Source organism: Chiloscyllium plagiosum, unplaced genomic scaffold (assembly GCF_037043375.1).
Source record: "Chiloscyllium plagiosum isolate Xiang-an unplaced genomic scaffold, Cpla_swu_hap1 HiC_scaffold_35, whole genome shotgun sequence".
NCBI lineage: Eukaryota > Metazoa > Chordata > Chondrichthyes > Orectolobiformes > Hemiscylliidae > Chiloscyllium > Chiloscyllium plagiosum.
The window spans coordinates 54,872,870-54,900,799 of NW_028270173.1; the positions used below are offsets into that span (position 1 = coordinate 54,872,870).

At 45.0% G+C, this 27,930-nt stretch overlaps 1 protein-coding gene across 1 annotated transcript in view; it reads right to left on the reverse strand.

The window, feature by feature from the left end:
- Window positions 1-111: 111 nt before the first annotated feature.
- LOC148140940 (class I histocompatibility antigen, F10 alpha chain-like) overlaps window positions 112-27,930 on the reverse strand; it is a 48,331-nt gene continuing 20,512 nt past the window's right edge. The window contains exons 6-11 of the mRNA XM_087979050.1: window positions 4,981-5,241; window positions 4,320-4,595; window positions 3,925-4,203; window positions 1,826-1,945; window positions 862-894; window positions 112-143 (exon numbers count right to left, since the gene is read on the reverse strand). Of these exons, the coding sequence (XP_087835176.1) occupies window positions 112-143; window positions 862-894; window positions 1,826-1,945; window positions 3,925-4,203; window positions 4,320-4,595; window positions 4,981-5,241 (1,001 nt within the window). The remainder of the gene's footprint in view (window positions 144-861; window positions 895-1,825; window positions 1,946-3,924; window positions 4,204-4,319; window positions 4,596-4,980; window positions 5,242-27,930) is intronic.

Genomic DNA, 27,930 nt, shown 5'->3' on the forward strand with positions numbered 1-27,930 from the left:
ATGGGAGGGTGGGACAGGGTCAGGAGGGATGTGAAAATGTTCCAAATAAATCGAGAGAATCTAAATCTAATAAATTTCAGTCAGAGAAAAGTTGACATGTCACTTACCGAATCATGAAGAAGCTGCACCAGAGATATCAGAAGCTGAGAAAATAAAAACAGAATGTGAGAAGTTATATCAAATATAAAATGAGACAGTGTGAGATATTCTCTATCACTCACTGGACCCAGGATTTAATCGCCCTCAGCTCTAACTAACCAGACTCTCCGAGCACCCCCAGTGGGAATTAAGTGTGAGTGAGTGGAGGGAGGGGCAGTGGGGGAAGAGAATGGAGGGTGACAGTTCGAAGGAGAGACACTGGGGACATGGAGTAGAGAAACAGGACGATAAGAGAGTGTTGGCTGAGAAACAGCATTGTGAGGAGACGGACCCATCACCCTGAGCAACACCCTGGCAAATATAACTCTACACTCTCATAGGGGCAGCACGGATGGCTCAGTGGTTAGCACTGTTGCCTCACTGCACCAGGGACCCGGGTACAATTCCCACCTCGGGTGACTGTGCGGAGTTTGCACACTCTCCCCGTGTCTGTGTGGGTTTCCTCTGGGTGCTCCAGTTTCTGCCCACAATCCAAAGGTGTGCAGGTCAGGTGAATTGGCCATGCTACATTGCACATAGTGTTAGGTGTGTTCGTCAGGGGTAAATATAGGGTTGGGGAATGGGTCTGGGTGGGTTACCCTTTGGAGGGTCTGTGTGGACTTGTTGGCCTGAAGGGCCTGTTTCCACACTGTAGGGAATCTACTCTACACTTCCCATTACCTTATCCATCATTCCCAACACTCTGTCCCCTCAGCCACTTACTGGGAGCTGTTGTGTAGGTCCCATTTGGTGAATCTGCAGAAACAAAATAAATGTCCATTAGGATGGGGAATAATCCATTCTCAGAGAGTGAGAACACAACAAGTGAGGGAATGGAGATTGATGTGGGGGTGTTGGTATTGGACTCGTGTGAACACAGTCAGAAATCACACACGGCCCCAAGTTACAGTCCAACAGGTTTGTTTGAAATCACAAGCTTTCTGAGCATAGCCCCTTCCTCAGGTGAAGTGAGAGAGAAGCTCACAGACACCGAATTTATCAGCAGGGAGATCAATGGGCAGAGAGATCAAAAGATCATCCAAATGGGGTGAGTGGAGTCTCTGCAGGTGATCACAAATGTCAGATGGTGGGAGGAAAGTGTCAACAGCTGGATAACAAGAGAAGGGATGATCCAGAATCCCATTAAATGGGGCAGAGAGATCATTCCAAAACATTAAAAATACGGTGGGACTGGAGACAAACCAAATGCCTGGAATAACATGATCGGTATCAGAGTCACACGCCGAGGGTCAAACCAAAGTAATAAGTCATCCAAAACTGCACAAACTCATTAAGGGAGAGAGAGCTTCAAAATTTATCAAGGAGATGGTGCCCAAACAAGGCAGGAAGGAAGGTTTTACAGGGATTGTGTCAGAAATCCTCATTTCCACACTCCCGTCCATCCTTACACTTAATGGAGATGCAGAAAATCCCTTCCATTCCATTAATATTCAGTCAGTGAGGATCTGATTGGGTGCAGTGGGTCTAATGATCAATATTAGACCTGTTCTGGGCTGATCACATAAAGGAAGATCAGACAGGGAACGAGCCGTGTTTATACGTGTGGATCTGTGTGTGGGAATTCAATCAGTTCCATTCCCCACAGTGCCCTGTACTCCCAGTACTGGAGATCCCCCACACTCACTCTGTCCCCTCAGTTCCACATTCCCCTCTCTCTGATTCTTACCTCTCCGTGACCATTTCCAGATGATTATTCCGACTATCCCGACAATAACAGCCAATAGAATGACCATTGATGCAATGAGACTTCCAAGTTGGGAATGCAGCCAATTGCTTTTCAGATTTTCTGAAACACATTGGAAATATATCAGGATTCTCTCTGTTCCTGGATTTATTTCTAGCTCTGTGTTGATTGGGAACAATTATAACTGCTCCGGGCTGTTGGGAATTGTTGGGATTGGTTGAAATGCTGGTTTGACCCTCTCCCGATTTCACTCTCCAGTGAAGTCACCAAGGATCCCATTGATAGGGGTATAAACATCGTGTTGTGCCTGTCCTGGGGGTTACCTCCCCAGACAGTTCAGTTCCCATTCTCCCCAATATCTCTGTGTCCTGTCCTTATTAGTGCTGGTGGGGTAGATCGGCCTTGGGTGAGGTGAAGGAGTGAGTGAATGGTTGGAGGGGTGTCGTTCGGTGTCCCAGAAAGGCACTTCCTCAGTGGTTGGGCAAGGGGCAGTTTGGGAACTCACTGGTGAGTGTTGGGGATGTTGAGTACCAATGGAATGGGGTTTGGGTGCCACAGTGGGCTGGTGAGGGGGCCTTGTTAGGGATCCAGTTGTGGAGTTCTGTGTTGTGTCCCAGTTGTCTGTCCAGGGTGATGCACTGCGAGTCTGACAGACGTCTGGAGGCGGTGAGCTGGTGTTGGTGCTGGGGAGAGTTCAAGTAATGGTTGCAGAGTATCAGGTCATAGGTTTGAGGGGATGGAGTCAAAGAGTTAAAGAGTCACACAACAAGTGTGCGTGTTCTGTCCAACTTGCCCACGCTGACCAGATATCCTCGTCAGTGTGTGAATGGAGGGATCAGCAGTACGTTTGGAGATGGTCGGTTTTCTAGTTCTCTGGTGTTAGGGACCACACCAGGCCCCCTCAAAATATCTGAAGAAGGTAATCTAGATCTGAACCGTTTCTTCTTTTAAAACTGGATGGGAAGTGCAGTGTTCCAGATGCAATGCAAGTGTTCAAACAACTCAATGTTAAGCAAAACACAATTTATTTAAACGCTGTAATTAAAATACAAACAAAAGAAAAAGGAATTTTGAATAACTTAACGATTGAAAAATGTAACTGAACATAGTACCTATTACTAATTAACTGTTGCAATATTGTAACATCCTATAAACACCTTGGCAAAAAGGTAAATTCAGACACAGATTCTTACATGCAGTTCTCCAATCCAGGAGAAACAATATCAAGAAGAAAATGCAGACAGTAGTAGCCAGGTGACATTCACTGAACCTGCCAACTCTTTTGAGACCCCAAAGGCTTCTGACGTAACTGATAAAAACCAAACTGAGAAATCTGGATCTGTGAGAGCTGGCCACGCCCATTCAGACTGCTTCTATTGTTCCAGTTTAAAAAAAAACTTCAAGACCTCACAACTTGTTTACCTCAGTCATGATCAGCAGCGAGTTTGGTGCCTCTGCCTTACAACCTCTCTTCAAAACAAAAACTAGGACACCAACAACCTTTTAAAGTGACAGCATCATCACACTAGGAGTTAAAGAAGCTTCCAATCCCTAACCTCAGAACCTGAGATCTTTCCAGAGGGTTCCAGGTACGGTTTGAAACTTCCCAGACAAATCCCATTCAGTGAGTCAGGAATTCTGAGGGGTCCAGACCCTCCTCTCTCAAGGTGTGTCCAGTCTCTGACTGTCTGGCTGCTGGACAATCTGGGCCCATGTCTGGTGCTGAAGCCTGGAATACAAGCAAATCTTCTTGTAATTCTGGTGAGATTATTCCGGAGTGAAATCGATGAGGACTTCACCAATAACAGGGCTGTGGGAATCTGGAATCCCCAAAAGGTGCTGGAAGTTTGGGATTCGGAGACCCTTTCAAACTTAGAATTGAAATCTTTAACGCAACTGAGACCAACATGACATATCAACGCAGAGAACAAGATGGGTAGTTGCAAACAAGGAAGTGAAAAAGTGTCCTCTAAATAGTTTCATCTGTCACATGTATATATATATACACACACACACACAGACACAGACACAGGCACACAGACACAGGCACAGACACACACACACACTCTCCAGTCCCTTACCCCACTGATAGAGCTTGCTCTCTGCCAGGCTGCTGTGTTCAATGTGACAGGAGTATTGCTCCTCATCCCCAGCATTGATCTCAATCTCTTTCTGGATCTGATGGGTCCCATCGTGGTTCGGTCGAACCCCCGAGGATTGGGTCTCAGACATGACCTCTCCATTCCTTAGCCAGGTCACCTCGATGTCTGCAGGATCAAACCCAGTGACCAGGCAGGAGAGAGTGAGCGGCTTTTCCTGACGGCTGGGCTCCCTCCTGGAGATGAACACTTCAGGCTGAACTGTGATGGGAAAGGGTGAAACCACAAACAATAGACAGACACTGAATGGAATGGGAGAACGGTTTCATAGATCAGTGAGGTTAGATCCGAACATGGAACAAAACTGAAATACATACCTTTCCTTGTGAAATATTCCTTTCCAACTTCCAGATATCTGTTTAAATGTTCAACAGATGTTTTTTGCAGATATGATTCCCAATAGTAGTTCCAGGATTGATCCGAATTCCATTTCTCTTTATTGATCACTGCAAAGTGATTTGCGGCAACCCATCTCATTCTGTCTGGCTCTAAACTAATGTGGTCCTTTCCATCAAATCCAAATCTCATCGATCTCTTCACAGAGCCATCTTCACTGACCTCAACAGAATGTATCCATTGGAGAGGGTGAATTCCTGTCAGTGACCAGACAGGGATCAATCATCAATAAATAATAGATAATCACACACTGTCTGATCAGAGGGAAAGGGGATCAAATATCAGATGGAAATAGGGGATGAGGGTCACAGTCTGATCAGAGGGGAAAGGGTTCCAATCTCAAGTTAAAGTTGCAGAATTAGTTGACAGTCCTCATTTCACTTTACATTCCAAGGTCAGTGCTGGGGGATAGACTGAGTGGAGTGACCCAGGGGTCAGTGCTGGGAGATGGACTGAGTGGACAGACCCAGGGGTCAGTGCTGGGAGATGGACTGAGTGGACAGACCCAGGGGTCAGTGCTGGGAGATGGACTGAGTGGAGTGACCTGGGGGATAATGTGGACAATTGACGGTGAGATTTTACCTGAAGTCTGGTTTGTCCTTTTCATGATCGATTTCAGATTCCCCTTTGCCAGCCCGGTGTGTGTGATCGCCTGATCTGTAGCATCATCCCAGAATTTCACACTGAGTGAATCAGCCAGGAACTGCTGCCTAGGAACACAGCGACGGGTATCACTGTCAAAGTAACCTGTTTGTATTCCGTTGACCATCGCAACAACAGTGATTTTAGGGAAATCTTGTTCTCCTGAGACAATTGTATATTTTATTGTTCGTGAGTTAGTCTCTGTAATATAAACAGTTCGAGGAGCTGGTTATCAAACTGCAGAACAAGCACTGGAAGGAAAACTGGGAGGGAGAGGAACTAGCAAACAAAACAGAATGTGGCTGGTGGGGGCGAGGAAGAGAGACTTGGGGGATTAAGAGAGCCAGACTGGGGAGGGATGGAGACAGGGGAGGGACAGAGACAGGGGAGGGACAGAGACTGGGGAGGGACAGAGACAGGGAAGGGACGGAGACAGACGAGGGACGGAGACAGACGAGGGACGGAGACTAGCATTGGAAAATAAATACTGGGGATGGGGGAGAGAGAGACACACTGCGGAGGAACTGGGAAATGAGGAAGAGAGACTGTACAGCATGGAGGAGGGACACTGAGGAGTGAGGAGAGAATGTGGAGGGTTTGGAAATGAGATAAGGAAGGTCAGAGGTGAAGAGAGAACATTGGGATGAGGACAAAAGAGACTGGGACCTGGAAGAATAGAATGGGAGGGGTTACAGATCGAGAAGGGCGAGAGGCAGGCGTAGAAGGCAAAGATATTGCAGGGGAGGGAAAGGGATTGGGAGGAGCAAAGGGACTGATGAGGGGATAAAGACTGTGAAGGAGGGGGAGAGAGAGATTACACAGGACAGAAAGAAACTGGGATGGGGAGCGGGGGGAGGGGTTGAGACCAGGGAGGGAAATGAGACTCTGGGGAAGGTTGGATAATAGATTGGGGAGGGGATGGGAAAGAGGCTGAGGTTAGGTGGAGAGAGAGAAAAAGAAAGAAGGAAAGAAGAAGGGAAGAAGAAGGGAAGAAGAAGGGAAGAAGAAGGGAAGAAGAGAGAGACACTGGGGAGGGGAAAGAGAGAGAGAGAGAGAGAACAGCGGGAAGGAAGAGAGAGAGATTGTTGGGAGAAAGCAAGAGACGAGGAAGTTTGCTCAATGATTTGGTTGATGTTTCCTAGTTCTGCCATTGGATGTTAAAAATGTCCAATTTCGCTTCATTTATCCCTGTCATTTAAACAGGAGCTGTGCCACATCATTTCATTCGGTATTCGAACTGGGGTTTGCTTCATTAATTGGGAGGCACTGGTGTTGGACTGGGGTGGACAAAGTTAAAAATCACACAACACCAGGTTCCAGTCCAATCGGTTTATTTGGAAGCACTAATTTTCGGAGAGCTGCTACTTCATCAGGTGATTGTGGAGAATAAGATTGTAGGACACAGAATTTACAGCAAAAGTTTACAGTGTGATATAACTGAAACCATATATTGAAAAAGACCTGGATTGTTTGTTATGTCTCACACACAGACAGACACACACAGACACTCCGACACACACATAACATACACACACGCACACCCACATGCACACATATACATATAAGTTTGTGGGTGAATTTGTACTTGCAGAATTACATTGTACTTTGCTCAAAAACTGCATGAATCCATGTAAGAGTTTGTAAATCCGTTTTTAGATTTGAATCATTCTGACCATTGTGGCACAGACATTCTCACACAGGGAGTTTACACCTTCAATACTTTATCTGGGCCGACATGACACCACTTGTTAAAATGCACTTGAGGATGTAACTTCTAAAAAAAATTAAAACAGTATTATCCCCTCAAGACTGATGACTAAACTTTGTGATCTCAGACTGAGCCCCACTCTCTGAAACTGACCTGTTTCCTGACCCACAGGCTATAATCAGTGAAGATTGGGGACAATATTTCATCCTCACTAACACTTAATTCTGGAGCCGCCCAGGGGTGTGTACTCTGTCCCCTACTGTACTTGTTGTATACCCATGACTGCGTCACCAAATACCAGACTAATGCCATTTACAAGTTCGCTGATGACACCACCACAGTCGGTCAAATCTCAGATGGCGACGATACAGACTACAGATGAAAGACCTGGAAAAACGGTGCACTGAGAATAACCAAGCTCTCAATGCCAGCAAAACCAAGGAACTCATTATTGACTTTGGGTGGGATGTTACTCATGCCCCCCCTACACATTAACAGCACAGAGCTGGAACGAGTGGAGAGTGTCAAGCTCCTGGGAATGGTCATCCACAACAAGCTTTCTTGGACTCTTCACATGGATGCATTGGTTACAATGGCCCAACAATGTCTCTTCTTCCTCAGGCAGCTGAGGAAATTTGGCATGACGCTCTGCCAACGTTTATAGGTGCGCCACTGAGAGCATTATATCTGGATGTATCACTACCTGGTATGGCAACTGTACCATTCAAAATCGGAGACGGTTACAGAGAGTGGTGAAGTCGGCCCGGACAATCATAAAGGCCAATCTCCCATCTATAGAATCCATCTACCAGGCCCGCTGTCAAGGAAAGGCCGCCAGCATTCTCAAAGATCCATCCCACCCTGGCAATGTTTTTCTACAACCCCTACCATCGGGGAGAAGGTACAGAAGCCTGAACACATGCACCAGCTGGTTTTGAAACCATTTCGACCCTAAGTTGTTAGAATACTGAATGGATTCACAAACTCTTAACATTCGCCTGTACCTGCGTTTTTGCTTTTGCTGCTGTTTACCTATTATTTACTTACCTGTGCTACTTAACTCTGTGATCTGCCTGTATTGCTCACAAGACAAAGCTTTTCGCTGTGCCTCAGTACATTTGGCAATAAATTCAATACAATTTTGCGGTCAGCCCTGAGCTGTTCAGTTCCCTGACAACCAATCACCTTGCTGTTGGCGGGCAGAGGAGCTCTGTCATTACAACTGGCCATGAGGCCACAAACCAATCAGCTTCACTTTAAACCACCCCTCAGCCCCAGTTTACTGGTGTACTGATCCGTATGTTATCATTCAGGTTTCCCTCATCGAATATGAGTTCCCTGATTGTGGCTGTTAACCTCATCCTATCAGGAAGCCCCAGCTGACAGATATAAACAGGAGGGTCAGGGGTTCTGTCCACTCGAGGAGCTGGCTCCGTGCTAGCTGAGTCACTGTCATGTGCTATGTACCTGTAAATAAAGGGTGACTCCCGTTTGAGGGGAGAAAGTGGAGTCCACACTCGTGTTCTGGAATTAAACATAGGAAATCAATACATAAGAAACAAACAAATGACAGGCAAATGTAGACATTGGACCATTTCAAACTGATGCTGGAAGCCTAGTGATGGGAGATAAGGAAATAGCAGGAGAACGTAACAAGTACTTTGCGTCAGTCTTCACAGTGGAAGATATGAGTAATATCCCAACAATTAAAGGGAGTCAGGGGACTGAGTGGAGTATGGTTGCCATCACAAAAGAGAAAGTGCTAGAAAAGCTAAAAGGTCTTAAAATTGATAAATCTCTTGGCTCCGATGGGCTACATCCTAGAGTTCAGTTTTGGTCCCCACACCTCAGGAAGGACATAATGGCACTGGAGTGTGTCCAGTGGAGATTCAGATGGATAATCCCTGGAATGGTAGGTCTAACATATGAGGAACGGCTGAGGATCCTGGGATTGTATTCATTGGACTTTAGAAGATTAAGGGGAAACTTAGAAACTTAGAGGATAATACATGGCTTGGAAAGGGTGGATGCTAGGAAATTGTTTCTGTTAGGCGAGGAGACTAGGACCCGTGGACACAGCCTTAGAATTAGAGGGGGTAAATTCAGAACAGAAATGCAGAGACATTTCTTCAGCTAGACAGTGGTAGGCCTGTGGAATTCATTGCTGCAGAGTGTAGTGGAGGCCAGGATGCTAAATGTCTTCAAGTCAGAGATTGATAAATTCTTGATGTCACAAGGAATTAAGGGCTACGGGGAGAGTGCTGGTAAGTGGAGTTGAAATGCCCATCAGCCATGATTGAATGGCGGAGTGGACTCGATGGGCCGAATGGCCTTACTTCCACTCCTATGTCTTATGGTCTTATGGAAATGAGAGAGGCATGGGAACAGATTTGGCTCGAGTAGATTGGGCGGGAAGGCTCAAAGGTAAGAGAGTGGATGAGCAGTGGCAGTTGTTTAAGGGGCTAGTAAAATTCCTCACAACTAAACTATATCCCAGTGAGTAAGAAAGGTGGTAAGGCGTGTGGTGGGGCGGGGTGGGGGGAAGGTGGGGTGGAGGGCAGGGGGTAGAAGGTCAAAAACTTCCATAGCTAAAAAAGGAAGTCAAGGACAATATAAAGTCAACAATGAAGGTCTACCATATTGCAAAGGCCAGTGGCAGGCAGGAAGCTTGGGAAACTATCAAACATAAGCAAAGGGATACTAAAAAATTAATAACAGGAGCTAAGGTAAATGAAGAAAGAAAATTTGCACAAAATATCAAAAAGGATAGCAAAAGCTTCTATAAGTATACAAAAGGGAAGAGAGCCGCTGATGTGAATGTTGGTCCCTTGGAAGGTGAAACTGGAGAGTTAATTGTGGGGACAACTGAAATGGCAGAGATGCCAAAGCAATGCTTTGCCCCAGTTTTCACAGTGAAGGACCATTCTTATTGGTTCGAGTCAGAGGCAATAGAAAGGGGAGAACGTAAAACAATCAGCATTGATCAGGAAAAGGTACTCGGCAAACTATTAGGATTGAGGGCAGACAAGTCTCCTGAGCCAGATGGCCGAGACTTGTATTAAAGGAAGTGATGGTGGAGATCATGGATCCATTCATTACAATATTCCAAAATTCCCTCGACATGGGAAAAGCTCCCATGGATTAGAAAAATACTAATCTTATTCAAAAATTATAGACCAGTTAGTTTAATATCTGTTGATGGAATCAATTATCAAGGAAGCAATATCAGGACAGGTGGCAAGTCAGAATGCGGTCCATCAGAGTCAGCATGGGTTTATGAAGGGCAAATCATGTTTGACTAATTTGCTGGGTGGCTTTGAAGATGTGAGAAGCAAAGTGGATACTGGGGATCCTTTAGGTGTAATGTATCTGGACTCTTGGCAGGTATTTGATAAGGTGCCGCACAAAAGGATAATTCATAAAGTTGGATCATATGGGATTATGGGTAATTTATTATCTTGGGCAGATGACTGGCTAATGGACAGAAGATAGAGAGTCGGGATAAATAGGGTTTTTTTGCCAGATGGCAAAAGGTTACGAGTGGGGTGCCACAGGGTTTGGTCCTTGGGCCCCAGTTTTTGACAATATACATTCACGACTTGGATATAGGGAAGGTTGCCAAAAATAGGTGGGATGGTAAATTGCAATAAGGAAATAGGAACCTTACAACAGATAGGGTAGGGGAGTCAGCCAAAATGTGGCAGATGGAGTTTAACCTGGATACGTGTGAGGTCATGCATTGGGGTCGAGCAATGGGAAGGTGACCTTTTATCTACATGGGCAGAGACTTGTGATGCTGAGGTACAGAGGGAGGTGGGTGTCCTCATTCATGAGGTACAGAAAGCTCGCATTCAGGTCCAGCAGATAGTAAAGCAAGTGAATGGAATGTTGTCTTTCCCAGCTCAGGGAATAGAATATAAAGGGAAGGCCGTATTGTTGCAGCTATACAAGGCATTAGTGAGACCGCACCTGGAGTATTGTGCACAGCTTTGGTTCCCTTATTTGAGGAAAGATGTAATGGCATTGGAGGCAGTTCCCAAGAGGGTTGGTGAGATTGATCCCAGAGATAAGGGGTTTGTCACATGAAGAGAAATTGACCAGTGTAGGCTGATACTGTCTGGAATTTCGAAAAATGAGGAGACTTCAAATTGGGTTGTCAAGATGATAAAAGTCACGGATAAAATGGATGGGGAATGGATGCTTCCCCTTGTGGGGCATCCTCGGACGGGAGGTTGTAGGATGAGAGGGAGCAAATTTCAAACAGAGTTGGGGAAAAGCGACTTCTCCCAAAGGGTTGTGAATCGGTGGGATTCATTCCCCCAAAGTACGGTGGATGCTGGGACAGTGAGTAAATTTAAGGAGGAGTGAGACAGATGTTTAATTGGTAATGGGGTGAAGGGATATGGGGAGAAGGCAGGAAAATGGGGGTGAGGAGCAGAACAGCCATGATAGAATGGCAGAGCAGACTTGATGGGCCGAATGACCTAATTCTGCTCCTAGATCTTATGAACATGTGACTTGGTGACAGGATACCAGCCTTGGTGGAGATATTTCAGCTGAAACCAACAGCTACACAAACAGGGTTCACAAAAGGTATCGAATTCCCTACTTCCAAAACATGCAGCCATCCTTGTAAATCCCTGCTGGAAAACAGGGCTTTCCCATTTCAGTCCACAATATTAAAAATCACAATAACAATACACCGTTTTTACACATTTCAAACTGAGGGCCATCCACACCACAGCTCACATTTTATTATTGACAGAGACAAAAAAACTGCAGGTGCTGGGAATCCAAACCAGAGAGGCAGGAGGCTGGAAGAACACAGCAAGCCAGGCAGCATGAGGAGGTGGAGAACTCGTCGTTTCGGTCTAACCCTTCTTCAGGACTGGGGGTGGGTGTGGAGGGAGCTGCAGATAAAGGGGGTGGCCCCTCTTGTCCTCACCTACCATCCTGCCAGTCTCCACATCCTTAAACACTTCTGCCAACTCCAACTAGACCCCACCACAAGAACATCTCCCCCTTCCCAAAGAACATCTTCCCCTTCCCACCCCTCTCTGTTTTCCACAAGGACCATTCCCTCCAACACTCCTTGCTTTGCACCACTCTCCCCACCAAACCCCCCCCTGAACTCTCAGATACCTCCCTGTGCAACCAGAAGAAATGCAAAACCTGCTCAACACACCCCTCACCTCAATCCAGGGCCACAAACCGTCCTTCCAGGTGAGACAGAGGTTCAACTGCCTCTCTTCCAACCTAGTTTACTGCATCAGGTGCTCCTCGTGTGGTCTACTCTACATCGGGGAGACCGAACGTTAGCTTAGGGAATGGTTCACCAAACGTAACAGATCATTTCAATTCCCCCAGCCGCTCCCTTTCCAACATGACCATCCTCCCAGTCACTGCCCATTTCAATTCCCCCAGCCGCTCCCTTTCCAACATGACCATCCTCCCAGTCACCACCCATTTCAATTCCCCCAACCACTCCCTTTCCAACATGACAATCCTTGGCCTCCTCCATTGCCAAAATGAGCCACAGCGCAAATTGGAGGAACGACATCTCATCTTCCACCTGGGCAGACACCAGCTCGGAGGACTTAACATCGAGGTCTCCAGATTTCAATAACCTTCCTCCCCATCCCCAGACTCACTTCCCAGCTCTCCCCTATCTCCCACTGGCCCCTGCCACCAACGGGATATGTACGTCCCATTCACCAACCAGGTCATATCCACTATCTGTCTTTACCTATCCCCACTTCACCATCCTTCCTCCACCTCCTCATTTATCTGCAGCTCCCCCTCAAATCGACCCCCAATCCTGAAGAAGGGCTATATGCAAAACCTCGACTTCTCTACCTCCTGCTGCTGCCTTGCTTGCTGTGTTCTTCCAGTCTCTTGCCGGTATATTTCACATTTTGTTATTGCCTTCCAAGAAAATGAACATATTTACTGTTAAGAAGGGTGTAGGTTTGCTCGCTGAGCTGTATGTTTGATACCCAGACGTTTCACTACCTGGCTAGGTAACATCATCAGTGGTGACCTCCAAGTGAAGCGAAGCTGTTGTCTCCTGTTTTCTATTTATATGTATGTCCTGGATGGGGTTCCTGGGGTTTGTGGTGATGTCATTTCCTGTTCGTTTCCTGAGGGGTTGATAGATGGTATCTCGATCTATGTGTTTGTTTATGGCATTGTGGTTGGAGTGCCAGGCCTCCAGGAATTCTCTGGCATGTCTTTGCTTAGCCTGTCCCAGGATAGATGTGTTGTCCCAGTCAAAATGGTGGTTTTTATATTCATCCATGTGTAGGGCTATGAGGGAGAGAGTGTCGTGTCTTTGTGGCTAGCTGGTGTTCGTGTATCCTGGTGGCTAATTTTCTTCCTGTTTGTCCTATGTAGTGTTTGTGGCAGTCCTTGCATGGAATTTTGTAGATGACGTTGGTTTTGTCCATGGGTTGTACTGGGTCTTTTAAGTTTGTTAGTTTTTGTTTGAGAGTGTTGGTGGGATTGTGTGCTACTAGGATTCCGAGGGGTCTTAGTAGTCTGGCTGTCATTTCTGGAACTTCTTTGATGGTTAGGGTTTCTGGCTGTGTTTGGTCTGCTTGTCGTGGTTTGTTCCTGAGGAATCTGCGGACTGTATTTTTTGAGGATCCGTTCTTCTTGAATACCTTGTATAGGTGGTACTCCTCTGTTTTCCGAAGTTCGTCTGTGCTGCAGCGTGTGGTGGCTCGTTGGAATAGTGTTCTGATACAGCTTTGTTTGTGTGTTGGGATGGTTGCTGGTGTAGTTAAGTATTTGGTCAGTGTCTGTCGGTTTTCTGTATACGCAGGTTTGTAGTTCTCTGTTGTCCTTTCTTTCGACTGTGACGTCCAGGAATGCGAGTTTGTTGTCGGTTTCTTCCTCCTTGGTGAACTTTATGCCTGTGAGGGTGTTGTTGATGATGTTAAATGTCTCTTCTATCTTGTTTCGTTTGTGATTACAAAGGTGTCATCTACGTAGCGGACAAAATGCCATGCAAGGACTGCCATAAACACTACGTAGGACAAACATGAACACCAGCTAGCCACAAAAAGACACGACCCTCTCTCCCTTGTAGCCCTACACACAGATAAGAAAACCCACCATTTCGACTGGGACAACACATCTATCCTGGGACAGGCTAAGCAAAGTCATGTCAGAGAATTCCTAGAGGCCTGGCACTCCAACCACAACGCCATAAACAAACATAGATCTAGATACCATCTATCAACCCCTCAGAAAATGAACAGGGAATGACATCACCACAAACCCCAGGAACCCCATCCAGGACATACATATAAATAGAAAGCAGGAGACAACTGCTTCGCTTCACTTGGAGGTCGCCACTGATGATGTTACCTAGCCAGGTCATGAAACGTCTGGATATCAAACCTACAGCTCAGCTTGAGCTACAAACCTTCACAAACCTTGCAAAACCTATGGGCGCAACACACTACAAATTGCCCGAAGATGGGAAGGGAATGCCATCCGAGAGAGTTCCACCCGCGAATATCTGTACTTCCTGTATGAATGTTTGAGAAAACAGGTACTGCCAAAATGTCTCCAATACAAACCGCCGATAAAAACACCTCAAGCCAGAGGTTTAACAGAATGAAACAGCTGCAGAATGCTCTGACAACTAATCAATGACGCCAAACACAGACTCCGAAAATACAACTGCGAAATTGCGCGCCAAAAACCGTTATTCAAACAAGCAACAAATCAAGAATGGCCAGACGCGGTAGAGCGAGCCATAAACACCAAACAACGACAAACACAGAGAAAGCAAAATCGGGACCTGAAGAAAAAACTTGACAAACTCACAAACAAAGACATAACCGAGAACACAGGGGCATGGATAAAGAACTTATCAGACCGGACCCTATCAGACACAGAAAAAGCTGTACTAGTAAAAGGACTAAATTTCAATTACCGAGACGCTGACAAGAAGGATTTCCTAGCGGCATTCGAAACCACATTGAAGGACAACAATCTCACAGAAGAAACACAACAAACGATCAGATAGACAGTTGCACCTACTCTGAGCCGAACGAGGGAAGGAAACAAATTTAACACACAAGAAAAGAAAGCCCCAGAAAACCTCAAAAAGACAAAAACATCGTTATATTACCTGCAGACAAAGGTCAGCTCACAGTCATCCTGAACAGAAGGGACGACACAGAGAAAGCCAATGCACTACTCGCAGACACCAACACCTACCGACAGGTGGCACTAGACCCGACCCCACAACCAAGAAACAAAATTACATTTCTCCTAAGTACACAGTTCCGGACAATTAAACAAGACAGAATTCCAGAAAATGCAACCAGACGGGACCAACACTCCACAATTCTATGGACTACCAAAGATCCGTAAACCAGGAGCCCCCCTCAGACCTATAGTCTCACTACCCGGAACACCAACTTACAGACTGGCCAAAGAACTACACGCAAGACTGAAATACCTAGTAGAAGAGTCACAGCACTCCATCCACTCCACCCAGGAATTCCTAAAAATCATCAAAAACACCAAAGTAGAGGAAGACGATACACCATGTGGGTGGCACGGTGGCACAGTGGTTAGCACTGCTGCCTCACAGCGCCGGAGACCCGGGTTCAATTCCCGCCTCAGGCGACTGACTGTGTGGAGTTTGCACGTTCTCCCCGTGTCTGTGTGGGTTACCTCCGGGTGCTCCGGTTTCCTCCCACAGTCCAAAGATGTGCAGGCCAGGTGAACTGGCCATGCTAAATTGCCCGTAGTGTTAGGTAAGGGGTAAATGTAGGGGTATGGGTGGGTTGCGCTTCGGCGGGTCGGTGTGGACTTGTTGGGCCAAAGGGCCTGTTTCCACACTGTAATGTAATCTAATCTAAAAATATAATGATCTCATTCGATGTAACAGCACTGTTCACCTCCATCAACATCGACCTGGCAAAGGAAACACTTACCACACTTTTAGAAGAGACCATCACACACACACCAACCACCATCAATCATGTTACCAACGAAAACATCATGAAGCTAGTGGGCCTGTGCCTCACCACCCACTTCACCTTCAACAACATCATCTACAAACAAACCAACGGCATACCCATGGGATCTCCGCTAGCGGGATTCATAGCAGAAGCAGTAATGCAGAGACTAGAACAAACAGCCCTACCAACCATCAAACCAAAACTCTGGGTCCGCTACCTAGATGACACCTTTGTCATCACAAAACAAAACAAGATAGAAGTGACATTTAACATCATCAACAACACTCTCACAGGCAGAAAGTTCACCAAGGAGGAAGAAACCGACAACAAACTCGCATTCCTGGACGTCACAGTCGAAAGAAAGGACAACGGAGAACTACAAACCTGCGTATACAGAAAACCGACAAACACTGACCAAATACTTAACTACACCAGCAACCACCCCAACACACACAAACAAAGCTGTATCAGAACATTATTCCAACGAGCCACCACACGCTGCAGCACAGACGAATTTCGGAAAACAGAGGAGAACCACCTATACAACATATTCAAGAAGAACGGATCCTCAAAAAATACAGTCCGCAGATTCCTCAGGAACAAACCACGACAAGCAGACCAAACACAGCCAGAAACTCTAACCACCTTACCATACATCAAAGAAGTTTCAGAAATGACAGCCAGACGACTAAGACCCCTCGGAATCCTAGTAGCACACAAACCCCACCAACACTCTCAAACAAAAACTAACAAACTTAAAAGACCCAGTACAACCCATGGACAAAACCAACGTCATCTACAAAATTCCATGCAAGGACTGCCACAAACACGATGTAGGACAAACAGGAAGAAAGTTAGCCACCAGGATACACGAACACCAGCTAGCCACAAAGACACGACACTCTCTCCCTCATAGCCCTACACATGGATGAAAAAAACCACCAATTCGACTGGGACAACACATCTATCCTGGGACAGGCTAAGCAAAGACACGCCAGAGAATTCCTGGAGGCCTGGCACTCCAACCACAATGCCATAAACAAACACATAGATCGAGATACCATCTATCAACCCCTCAGGAAACGAACAGGAAATGACATCACCACAAACCCCAGGAACCCCATCCAGGACAAACATATAAATAGAAAACAGGAGACAACAGATTCGCTTTACTTGGAGGTCACCACTGATGATGTTACCGAGCCAGGTAATGAAACGTCTGGGTATCAAACCTACAGCTCAGCGTGCAAACCTACACCCTAAACCTTAACCTGAGCTACAAGCCTTGCACTGTTAAGAAGGTTTTAGATTAGGAACCTGGACACAAATCCCATCAGAGTCTTCCAGACTGTGCTGCCTTCAATGTGTAAAAGATCAGGCTGGCTGCATAACAGGCGGCTGATCAAACATCTCCCATTTCAAACTCTCCCCAAGAGATTCACATTAACCCCAGACACAGAGAGAGAGAGAGAGAGAGAGAGAGAATGGAAAGCTGAATTCTGTACTTAACGGGGAGACCCAGGAAAAACACAGGGAGATGGAGAGAAGGATCAGCAACATTCTGGGAATTCATTCTCCCTATTCCAATCAGGGATTGGAAATAAAAAGTGATAGGAAAATATCTGCTGTTCAAAAACTGAAAAATTAACAAAATAAACATTTTTGCCTATCCAGAATGCCATTTCCCGATCGACAAAGTAATTTGATCATTTGCTGAACTTGAAGTTGCCGAACCAGTCTCAGTCCCAGTCTCATTAAAAATCCAATAAAGAGGTGAACAGATTTCTGTCACCAGTTCCCAGGGAGATCAGACACAGACAGGTTGAGTTACTCGCTGTGAAACAGACACAGGGAAAACTGACCTTTCTCCCATTGGCAGGACACAGGGTGTGGGGTCTTTGTGGGATACCCTTCGGTGGGTCGGGGTGGACTTGTTGGGCCAAATGGCCTGTCCCCATACTGTAGGGAGTCTATGAATCCATGATTCTAAAAACCACCGTCTCATGTTCATATGAACTTGTACCAGAAGCTGAAAGAAAACAATTTCAAAATCTAATGAAAGAACTTGGTCAAAGTTTGAAAAAAATCAAACAAAGTAACATTGCGAAGTAGATAAGGGCATGAAAATAAATCAGACACATATCACAGTCTTGGAGAGACTACTTTGTTGGAGTTCAAGAATTCACTTTGTGAAGTATTGGTAACTCATGATGAAGAGCAGAGAGTTAAAACTGCGAAGAATTTCCTTGTGTTATAAAGTGGAGGTTGACCCCACCCCCCCATCCCCAAAGAGGAACACCTCACCTCAAAATCTGTAAAAGGGGGTGTGCAGAGTGGTGTACCTCAGCAACTTCAAGTGGTTCAATAAAATAAATCCCTGACACTCACTTTAAAATCAACTCGTTACCATTTATTTATCTCACTCGAACAGTGAACAAATTAACTAAACTATTAACAAGCAGAATTAATCCCGATTAACTTCTAACTATTCCCAATTACAGCAAGATTCTAATGGTATGCTGTTCCAACAAAGAACAGTCCCACTTATACATAAAAATATTTAGTCTCTCAAAATTACATCCATGTTACGTGCCTTCTGGAATGTTCTGTGCCTTCTCCAACAATTCTTCTGTCAGGAATATTAACTAGCTGTACCACTGGTACCATTTTTATTTTAATGGCACTTTCTCTAAGACATAAATGAGGCTGTGAGAGCCAGTGATTCTCTCTTAAGAGCTGAGGGCCGTTGGCTCTGCTGGAGGGCAGTTAGCTCTGGGGTCTTTATCCAACTGCCCCCTATCTTCATCTCCTTGATGACGTATCAATATTTCACACAATATTTCACACAATCGGTTGTTAAAATCATCAGACTTAAATTTAATAGATTTTTGGTATCTAAGTACCTGTTCAAATTAATTGTCTAAATTCAAAAGCCTGTTGTCTTGAAAAAATAACTGGTGTTTAGCCTGCTAACTGCATAGCCTTTCAATATAGTGTTTCAATTTGGGTGCTGTCTGTGGATTTGCAAACCTTCAAGCTGCTGTTCACAGACATCCATTTTGAATCTCTAAACATAGAAAAAGCACTAGATTTTTAAAGGGACCAAGCAATGCTTTCCCCCACCCACCCCTAGCCTTTTACAAATACCAAATTCTAACTTTCTACCTTCCAATCCACAAGTACTCTCTTCAACTCTGCAGCACTTGTGCGAGGAAAGTTTCCTCATGTTTACCAAGACGAGTAGGAAAAGAAATTAAGATTTTTAGAGAAATGGGAGCAAGTCTTTCTTTGCTAGGGAGAGATACAGAGATGTGTAATTAGAAAAAGTATTGCTAGAATACATGGAGTCCATGGTGAGAAACATAGTGTTCTTTCATGTACGGTGAAGTTAGAGGGTCTGATGAAAAGTGGTAGATGGAGTAACAGAGAAATTCTCGGTTCCAGAACAGTTCATTCTGGAATGATTCCTGAATGTGTGATAACAAGGTCACAAAGCCACAGGTTGAACAGAAGGAGAGAACAAAGAGAAAAGATAAGCAAGTTAAAATTCAATTATCAGAAACTATATTTGTTCAATTTGTTGAGAAAAAGCAAGAACAGTTGGAGAACAAAGCATACGTTTTCTAGCTCAGAGATGTTAGCGAAATTACAACAGAAAGTTGGAAAGATAACACAGTTTTACCGAAAAGGTGAATCTGCGCCTGTCCCACAATGTCACTCTCTTAAAAATGAAATGTTGATGAGGAAATGGAGACCATCACATATTCAAGTGGGTGAAAAATGGGCAGAAGCTCATCAAGTTGTATTACTGGTGTGTGATATAAAGGAGGTGTTGTGGGTAGCACCATGAGAATTACCAGTAGGAGGTCATTTGGAAGTAAGGAAAATAGAAGTTTATTTTTATTGGCCTGGACTGCAGAAAGATGTTCGGCGAAAGTGAGGACTGCAGATGCTGGAGATCAGAGGCAAGGTTACAGTGGTGCTGGAAAAGCACAGCAGGTCAGGCCGCATCCGTGGAGCAGGAAAATCCATGGTTCTGGCAAAAGCCCTTCAAAATGTTGTTGCATTTTGCCAGACATGTCAGGCATGTCAGGTAATTGGAAAACTCATTTATTGATCAAACCAACACCCTTAATACCTATTCCAGCATTTGATGAATCATTTACAAAAGTTTTAATTATTTGCAACAGACCCAACCCTAAAACAAAAAGTGGGGATCAGTATTTGTTGACCATAATGGATGTGTCTCTGAGATTTCCAGAGGCCATTCCAGAATGAGATAGCATGGCTGAAAGGAGTGGAGAAGAATTACTCAGTATTTTTCCCTCATTACAGACAACCCGTAGAAATGCAATTGGAACAAGGATCAAATTTTACATCAAAGTTATTCAAGGAAATTATGAAGAGCTCAGGCATCTAAATAATTTAAATCAATTGTGTACCATCCAGAAATGGGGGAGCATTAGAACAGTGACATCAAACTTTAAATTGTATTGAATTTATTGCCACATGTACCGAGGCACAGTGAAAAGCTTTGTCTTGTGAGCAATACAGGCAGATCACAGAGTTAAGTTGAATAGATAAGTAAATAATAGGTAAACCGCGGCAAAAACAAAAAAAAACAGTGACAGGCGAATGTTAAGAGTTTGTGAGTCCATTCAGTATTCCAACAGCAATAGGTTAGAAACTGTTTAGTAACCAGCTGGGCTGTGTGCAGGCTTCTCTACCTTCTCCCTGATGGTAGGGGGTTGTAGAGGAGGTTGTAGAAAAACATTGCTAGGGTGGGATGGATCTTTGAGAATGCTGGTTGCCTTTCCTTGACAACGGGCCTGGTAGATGGCTTCTGTAGATGGGAGGTTGGTCTTTATGATTGTCCGGGCTGAGTTCACCACTCTCTGTAACCGTCTCCGATCTTGAATCGTACAGTTGCCATACCAGGTAGTGATACATCCAGACAGAATACTCTTGAATAAAACAACTATAAAAGACGTGCATCATACCGAATTTCCTCAGTTGTCTGAGGAAGAAGAGACGTTGTTGGGCCTTTGTAACTAGTGTGTCCACATGAAGAGTCCAAGAAAATTTGTTGTTGATGGTCACTTCCAGGAGCTTGACACTCTCCACTCATTCCATCTCTGTGCTGTGAATGTGTATGGGGAGGGGGTTGGTGGGGGGCATGAGTAACATCACACTAACAGTCAATAATGAGTTCCTTGGTTTTGCCGGCATTGAGAGCTCGATTATTCTCAATGCACCATTTTCCAGGTCTTCCACTTCCCCATCAGTAGTCTGTTTCATTGCCATCTGAGATTCGGCCGACTGTGGTGGTGTCATCAGCGAGCTTGTAAATGGCATTAGTCTGGTATTTGGCGACACAGTTATGGGTATACAGTGAGTACAGTAGGGGATTGAGTAAGCACCCCTGGGGGCCTCCAGTGTTGAGTGTTAGTGAGGATGGAATATTGTCCCCAGTCTTCACTGAGTGTGGCCTGTGGGTCAAGGAACTAAGGATCCAGTTGCAGAGAATGGGGATTAGTCCAATATCAGTAAGTGTAGTCATCAGTCTCGAGGGGATAATAGTGTTGAGGCTGAACTGTAGTCAATGAGTAGGATTCTTATGTAGCTGTTCTTGGAGTCAAGATGTTCTAGGGATGAGTGAAGGGCAAGTGACATGGCATCTGACGTGGATCTGTTGGTCCAATGGGAAAATTGGAGTGGGTCAAGAGCAGTGGGGAGCCGAGAGAGGTTGTAGATGTCCGAGAAGACCTCCACCAGTTGATCTGCGCATGATCTGAGTGCACGGCCTGGTACTCTGGTCCCATCACTTTGCTTGGATTCACACGCAGGAAAACTGACCTGACCTCTGATGCAGCGACGGTTGGGATAGGTTCATCAGGACTTGTTGGAATAGGTGTTACCTCTCCACCAGAGGTCTGCTCAAAGTAAGCATAGAAGGTGTTGAGACGATCTGGGAGGGATGTGTCATCGTCTGCTATCTTGCACTGTCTCTTTTTCAAGCCTGTGATGTCATTCAGCCTTTGCCATAGTTGCCGGGTGTCTGTCTGGGTCTCGAGTTTGGATCAGTTTTGGTCCTTGGCTGTCTTCATGGCTCTGTGAAGGTCACACCTGGATTCCTTATATTTGAGTGGGTCTCCTGATGTGAGGCCTCACACCTGGTTTTTAGCAGGTTCTGTATGTCCTGATCCATCCAGGGTTTCCTGTTGGGGAACACCCGGATTTCAACACTATTTTGAGGGCATACAGTCAAGACCATCCAGGGGATTGTGTTATGAATAGACCAAATCCCCTCAAAATATTCCGAAGATAGTCTGGACACTAACTTTTTCTTATTTTAAAGCTCAACATGAGATGCTGCATTCCAGATGCAATTTGATTGGTCCATCTACCGGATTTAAAGCAGAACACACTTTATTCCCCCACTGTAGTCAAAATACAACAAAATAACAACTCTATTAAAAACATAACAGAATAATTGAAGCAATAACTATTAGTAATTATCTGTTCCAATAGAGTAATATCCCATAAATATATTCTTGGCAAATTGTAAATTCAGAAAACAGACTGACTCACATCCAACTGCAATAACAGGAGGAGAACCCCCAGCTTTTGGCTGTAACTGAGAGAGGGATAAATAGATTCCACATCTTCAAAACCCAACAGCAACTGTTGAAAGGTATAAAAAAATCCTGGTTCTGTGGGAGCCTGACCCCACAGGGTCATTCAGGCTGCTTCTATTATTCCAACTTATAAAAACCCCAAGGCCTCACAAGCTGTTTACACCCATGGTTCAGCTGGACTGCTCAGTACCTCTGCCTTAAAATCTCTCTTCAAATAAAAACCAGGGTAAAATCCACCACTTCATGCCACAGTGTCATCACAACTGGGAGAACAAAATTGGATTTGGATATTTTTTTCAATTTGGGATGTACCTAATGAATCAGCTAAATTTGAATTTGTATTCGGACATGAGGTGGGGGGACCATTTAAATTAATTCAGGAAATGTTGAAGAGTCAATATTGAAGAGACTAAGTATTAGGACAACGTGATAAATATTAGGGAGAAATTAAATAGAGTGGGTGAGTTGGCTGAACAGTGTGTAAACCCAGCACACCACGTAGTGATTCAGGAAGCAAACAAGTGCTCAGACATGTGTAGTTTTGCTAATGGGGATAAGGTGATAGTGTTCCTGTCAGTGGGAGGTGAACATTAAAAGGTAAGGGTTAGTTGGCTTTATAGAATCAAAAGGAAATTGAGTGAGGGGAATTATTTGATAAGAACGTCAGGTAGAAAGGAATCTGGGTGGGAATTTACTCGGAAGGTGTTTGAGAAGGAAGAAAAGTGAGATGAGAATGGATACTTGTTACAACTCAGAGGGAAGACCCAAATCCAAATGAGTCTGAATTTGATTTTCCTCAAATTAAATTGGACAATGAGGAAATTTGCACTAAATTACTGAGTTCCCTTCCAGAGGAAAATCAAACTGACCTGAAAGTCTGATTGCAATCACATAAAGATATAGCTGTATGTGAGATTAATCCAGGAAGTAGTCAAGTAATTGCTCATGGTGGAAATGTAGGAAATGCTTTTCCACTGAAGTAGCATTCTTGTAGACTTAATATTCTCAAATTTGTAAAAGTTCCAAAAGAGTTTGAAAACATGCTCAGCGATGACATAATTGAATGGAGCTCACGCACAGTGATGGTCCCAAAACCAGATGGTACCCAACAATTTTGTGTGGACTATCGAAAATACAACGCAGTGATGGAACCTGCTTTGTACCCTATGCCAACATTGAAAGATTACATTGAGAAGGTGGGACAAGCAACTTACATTTCTCAGCTTGAACTACTCAGAGGATACTGGCAGGTGACTTTAACTGAAAGAGTGAAGGCAATTTTGGCTTATATGACAGCGAGCAGCCTTTACCAGTTCAAAGTGATGTCTTTTGACACGAAAAATACCATATTTTGAAGACTAACTAAGAAGGCCATTTTGGGATTGTTCGATTGTGTGGTGTACTTGGATGATCTTGTCATTTTCAGACACATGTGGAAGGATCATTTGGAGTATCTCTCAGAATTGTTTCATCAACTTCCGAAGGCGTGCTTGGTGCTAAACCTGGTGAACAGTGAGTTCACAAAAATCCAAGTCATGTTCTTCCGGCATATCATTGGACAGATGGCCCGATAAGCTGTGAAAGGAAAGGGTAATGGGGAGCTTTCCATACAGTGGACAAAAAGAGGGCTGAGGAGTAGCAGATGGAGTTTAATTCAGATAAATGTGAGGTACTGCATTTTGGGAAAGCAAATCTGGGCAGGACGTATACACTGAATGGTAAGGTCCCAGGGAGTGTTGTTGAACAAAGAGACCTTGGAGTGCAGGTTCATAGCTTCTTGAAAGTAGAGTTGCAGGTAGATAGGATAGTGAAGAAGGCGTTTGGTATGCTTTCCTTTATTGGTCAGAATATTGAGTACAGGAGTTGGGAGGTCATGTTGCAGCTTTACAGGACATTGGTTAGGGCACTTTTGCAATATTGCATACAATGATGGTCTCCTTCCTTTCAGAAAGGTGTTGTGAAACTTGAAAGGCTTCAGAAAAGATGTATAAGGATGTTACCAGGGTTGGAGGACTTGAGCTATAGGGAGAGGCTGAACAGCCTGGGGCTGTTTTCCCTGAAGCGTCGGAAGCTGAGGGGTGACCTTATAGAGGTTTACAAAATTATGAGGGGCATGGATAGGATAAATAGACATGGGCTGGAGGAGTCCAGAACTAGAGGGCATAGGTTTAGGGTGAGAGGGGAAAGATATAAAAGAGATCTCAAGTGCAACATTTTCACATGGAGTATGTTACGTGTATGGATTGAGCTGCCAGAGGAAGTAGTGGAGGCTGGTACAATTGCATTTAAAAGGCATCAGGAAGGTTAAATGAACAGGATGGGTTTGGAGGGATATGGGCCAGGTGCTGGCAAGTGGGACTGGATGACGTTGAAATAACTGTCTGTTGGACCGAACTGTCTGTTTCTGTGCTGTACATCTCCATGACTCTATAACCGGTTTTTATCCAATGATTGAGATAGATTTTTCTTGGGAATGTGCTTCCACAAATTGAACAGTGGATCCCAGATCCACTAGGTCAGAATCCTGATTTCCCCAGGAGTGGCTCCATCCAGTGTCAGCAAGGTGATGGCTCTCACAGTCGAAGGGATCTTTAGGGCTGGTTTCCCTCACCCTTCCTCATCTTCAACAACTTGTTCCCAATGACAAACATCTGTGTTGCTTTGTGTCAGAGTCACTTTGAAACAGACATTATAATCTTACTGTTCACTCTGAACTTACCCAGAAAAGACCATCTTCAGGATTGGATCCTCAGACACTGGAACCACATGAGCTGAACATTGTCACCGTGATTCATGGTCCGAGTATCGATAGCTGGTAGCTCAGCTTTTAGATGGACTTTAGTGTCAGGATCTTGTTTAACCACCTGATCTCCATTGGCAGTGTGAGGTAGCTCAGGGGAAAGTGATTCCAGATCATAATGTGGTCTGAATACACGATCCACATTTCACAGACAGAGAGCAGGATCCTGTCAGTAGGTGGATTGCACAGAGTGAGAGAGAAAAGGCAGATAATGAAAGGGAGATGGACAGATATCGGTCAGTGTTAGATATGTCAGTGTGCACTCATCCACAGCTCACTCAGGAGTGTAGAAAGATATACACGGATGGAGATAAGTACAAAGGCAGAGACATCTGTTTGCCCCCACACACAACATACAGATGGACATACACACACAGATATAGATACAGTGTTGGATAAAGAAACCCAGTGATGGTTCATTATGTGGATGGAGTTGGTCCTTCATTGTGCAATAATGGGGACGTTAGGAAGGTAAAATTCCAGTCTACAACAGAGTGGTAACCAGACCTCATTAACCTCGAGCTCTTCAAGAACACTTCCACGACTGTTTGAAGGGATTGACACCATGAACCATTGACTTTTCAGACACGTAGGGTAAGATGGATCCTCCCCACAGCTCCTCCAGTTCCATCTGAGAGATTAAATGTGACCATCCTCTTTCCTGGTTGGAATCTCCAGGACCTGGTTGGTCAAGTGGTTAGTTGAGGAAAACCACATGAGAAGCTAATGAGAACAGGCTCTTGTTTTAAACAGGACTGAGTTTACTTCATGGTAACATCTCGGTCCAGGATACACTGGCGTTGGGGAGAGAGGGGGACATTGTTTTACAGACGATGAGGGAGATATCCATGCTTGGTCTCACCCCTTCAACATCCACAGCTGATCTCTTCACCCAAGTCCATGTGACATCATCATATTGGGCAGTGCTTAATGTACTCCTCAGCATTAACCCTTTCAGAGCCAAACCTCATTTACCAATAATATGTGAGACCCAGAATGGGGCATTTCATGTAAAGGGGTTTCAAGTGCCATAGATGCTGAATGAAGCAAGGTCTTTGTCTGCAGCCCTCCCACCTCATTACAGGAAGAGATTGATGACCTTATAAAACCCCTTGAGTGAGCTGTCTGATTAACGTGATGTGTATATTGTAAAATATAACCGACAATTTTAAATGTAGTGAGGCAGCTCAGAGAGCCACAGACTGCACTGAAAGGATGTGACTGACTTTGCACTTTGTGTCATGTAAATTGGATTCAATACGGAAATTTTTTTTACAAAGCAAATATGCAAATGAGAAAACAATTGTTTCCTATTTATATCATTAAACTGACTGTAAATGCTGATAATTGTGGTTAGTCATCAATAAATAATTGTTTGTTGTTGATTGAATTCATTGCTAATAATTTCACGAGATTTTCACTCAGCAGCTTGTGGGTCCTCGTATCAGCAGTTGTCGAGGGTCAGTTCAATGCGACCTGGGAGAGTTAAGGCCATTCATGGGTCACAGGTCAGTATCAGTCACTGCTAACCCTCTGCTGGCTGGAAATCCCATGGACCCTGGTGTTCTCCCTGGTACTGAGCCTAATTCAGGACACAGTCACAGGGGAGACACTCAGACCCTGGGGGAGGGAGGGGTGTGCAGAGAGAGAAATGAAGAGTGTGGTGTGGGGTCTTCATGGAGTGGATTAATGACAGAGAGTGGTGTGGGACGTTTAGTTCCAGAGGATCCAGTATGGGAGTTGATGGTGAGAGTCTGGTACAGAGAATCCAACATGGAGATTCAGCTGGTTCCCTGCAGTCATGGGAGAACCCATCTCCCCAGTGATCCTCATGGAGCATTCCATGTGCTGGAGGCAGACCCACAATGTCATTAGGGAGGAAGGGAATTCCAAGATTTGGAGCCAGTGACAGTGAAGGAATGGATGGTCAGGATGGTGAGTGGCTTTGAGGGAACTTGCAGATGATGGTGTTCCTCGGTGAAGCTACAGAACAGGACGAGGTGTGCAGAAACAACAAGAGCAGCAGAGACAGAGCTCAGTGATTCCACAACCAACAGATCAGATCTGCTGTCCTACCACATCCAGTCATGATCATTCAACAACTCAATGTAGGAGGAGGAGGCTCCACTTGGGTTTCTGGATTCCTGCTCCAGGGACAATCCCGATGTACCGCCACCTCCCCCAGTTGGAAGGAGTGAGCCATATGTTTACTGTGAGAGGGGGATCCCAGGGTCCTAGTGCTGTCTTGATTCTCCAGAGCTGGTGGGGGAGGCCTCTTCTCAGCCCCAGCCTTACTGGCTCAGAGCCTGAACCTCAGCCTGGCTGTGCTGGAGCTTCCCCGTCACTGGGACCAGGTCATCACTTAGCACTTGTTCCATTTTTCTGCTTCTGCAGCTTCACATCAAACAATGGATCAAATTTCTCAACAAATAGGGTGCAGTCTCCAAAGATTGTTGTATTATCGGTTTTTCCAGTTTGTAAACAGAAGCTGTTTCCCCTCAGAGTGTTTAATTCCCAGTCCCTGATTGGAATAGGGACAATGTATTCCCAGAATGTTGTGATCCTTTCCTTTACCTCCCTGTGTTTTTCCTGAGTCTCTCCCGATGAGTACAGAATTCAGCTTTCCATTCTGTCTCTGGGAACTGGGAGATTAAAGGCCATTCATGAGTCATAGAATCCCTACAGTGTGGAAACAGGCTATTCGGCCCATTGAGTCAACACCGACCCTCTCAAGATTTTCCCACCCAGACCCACCACTCT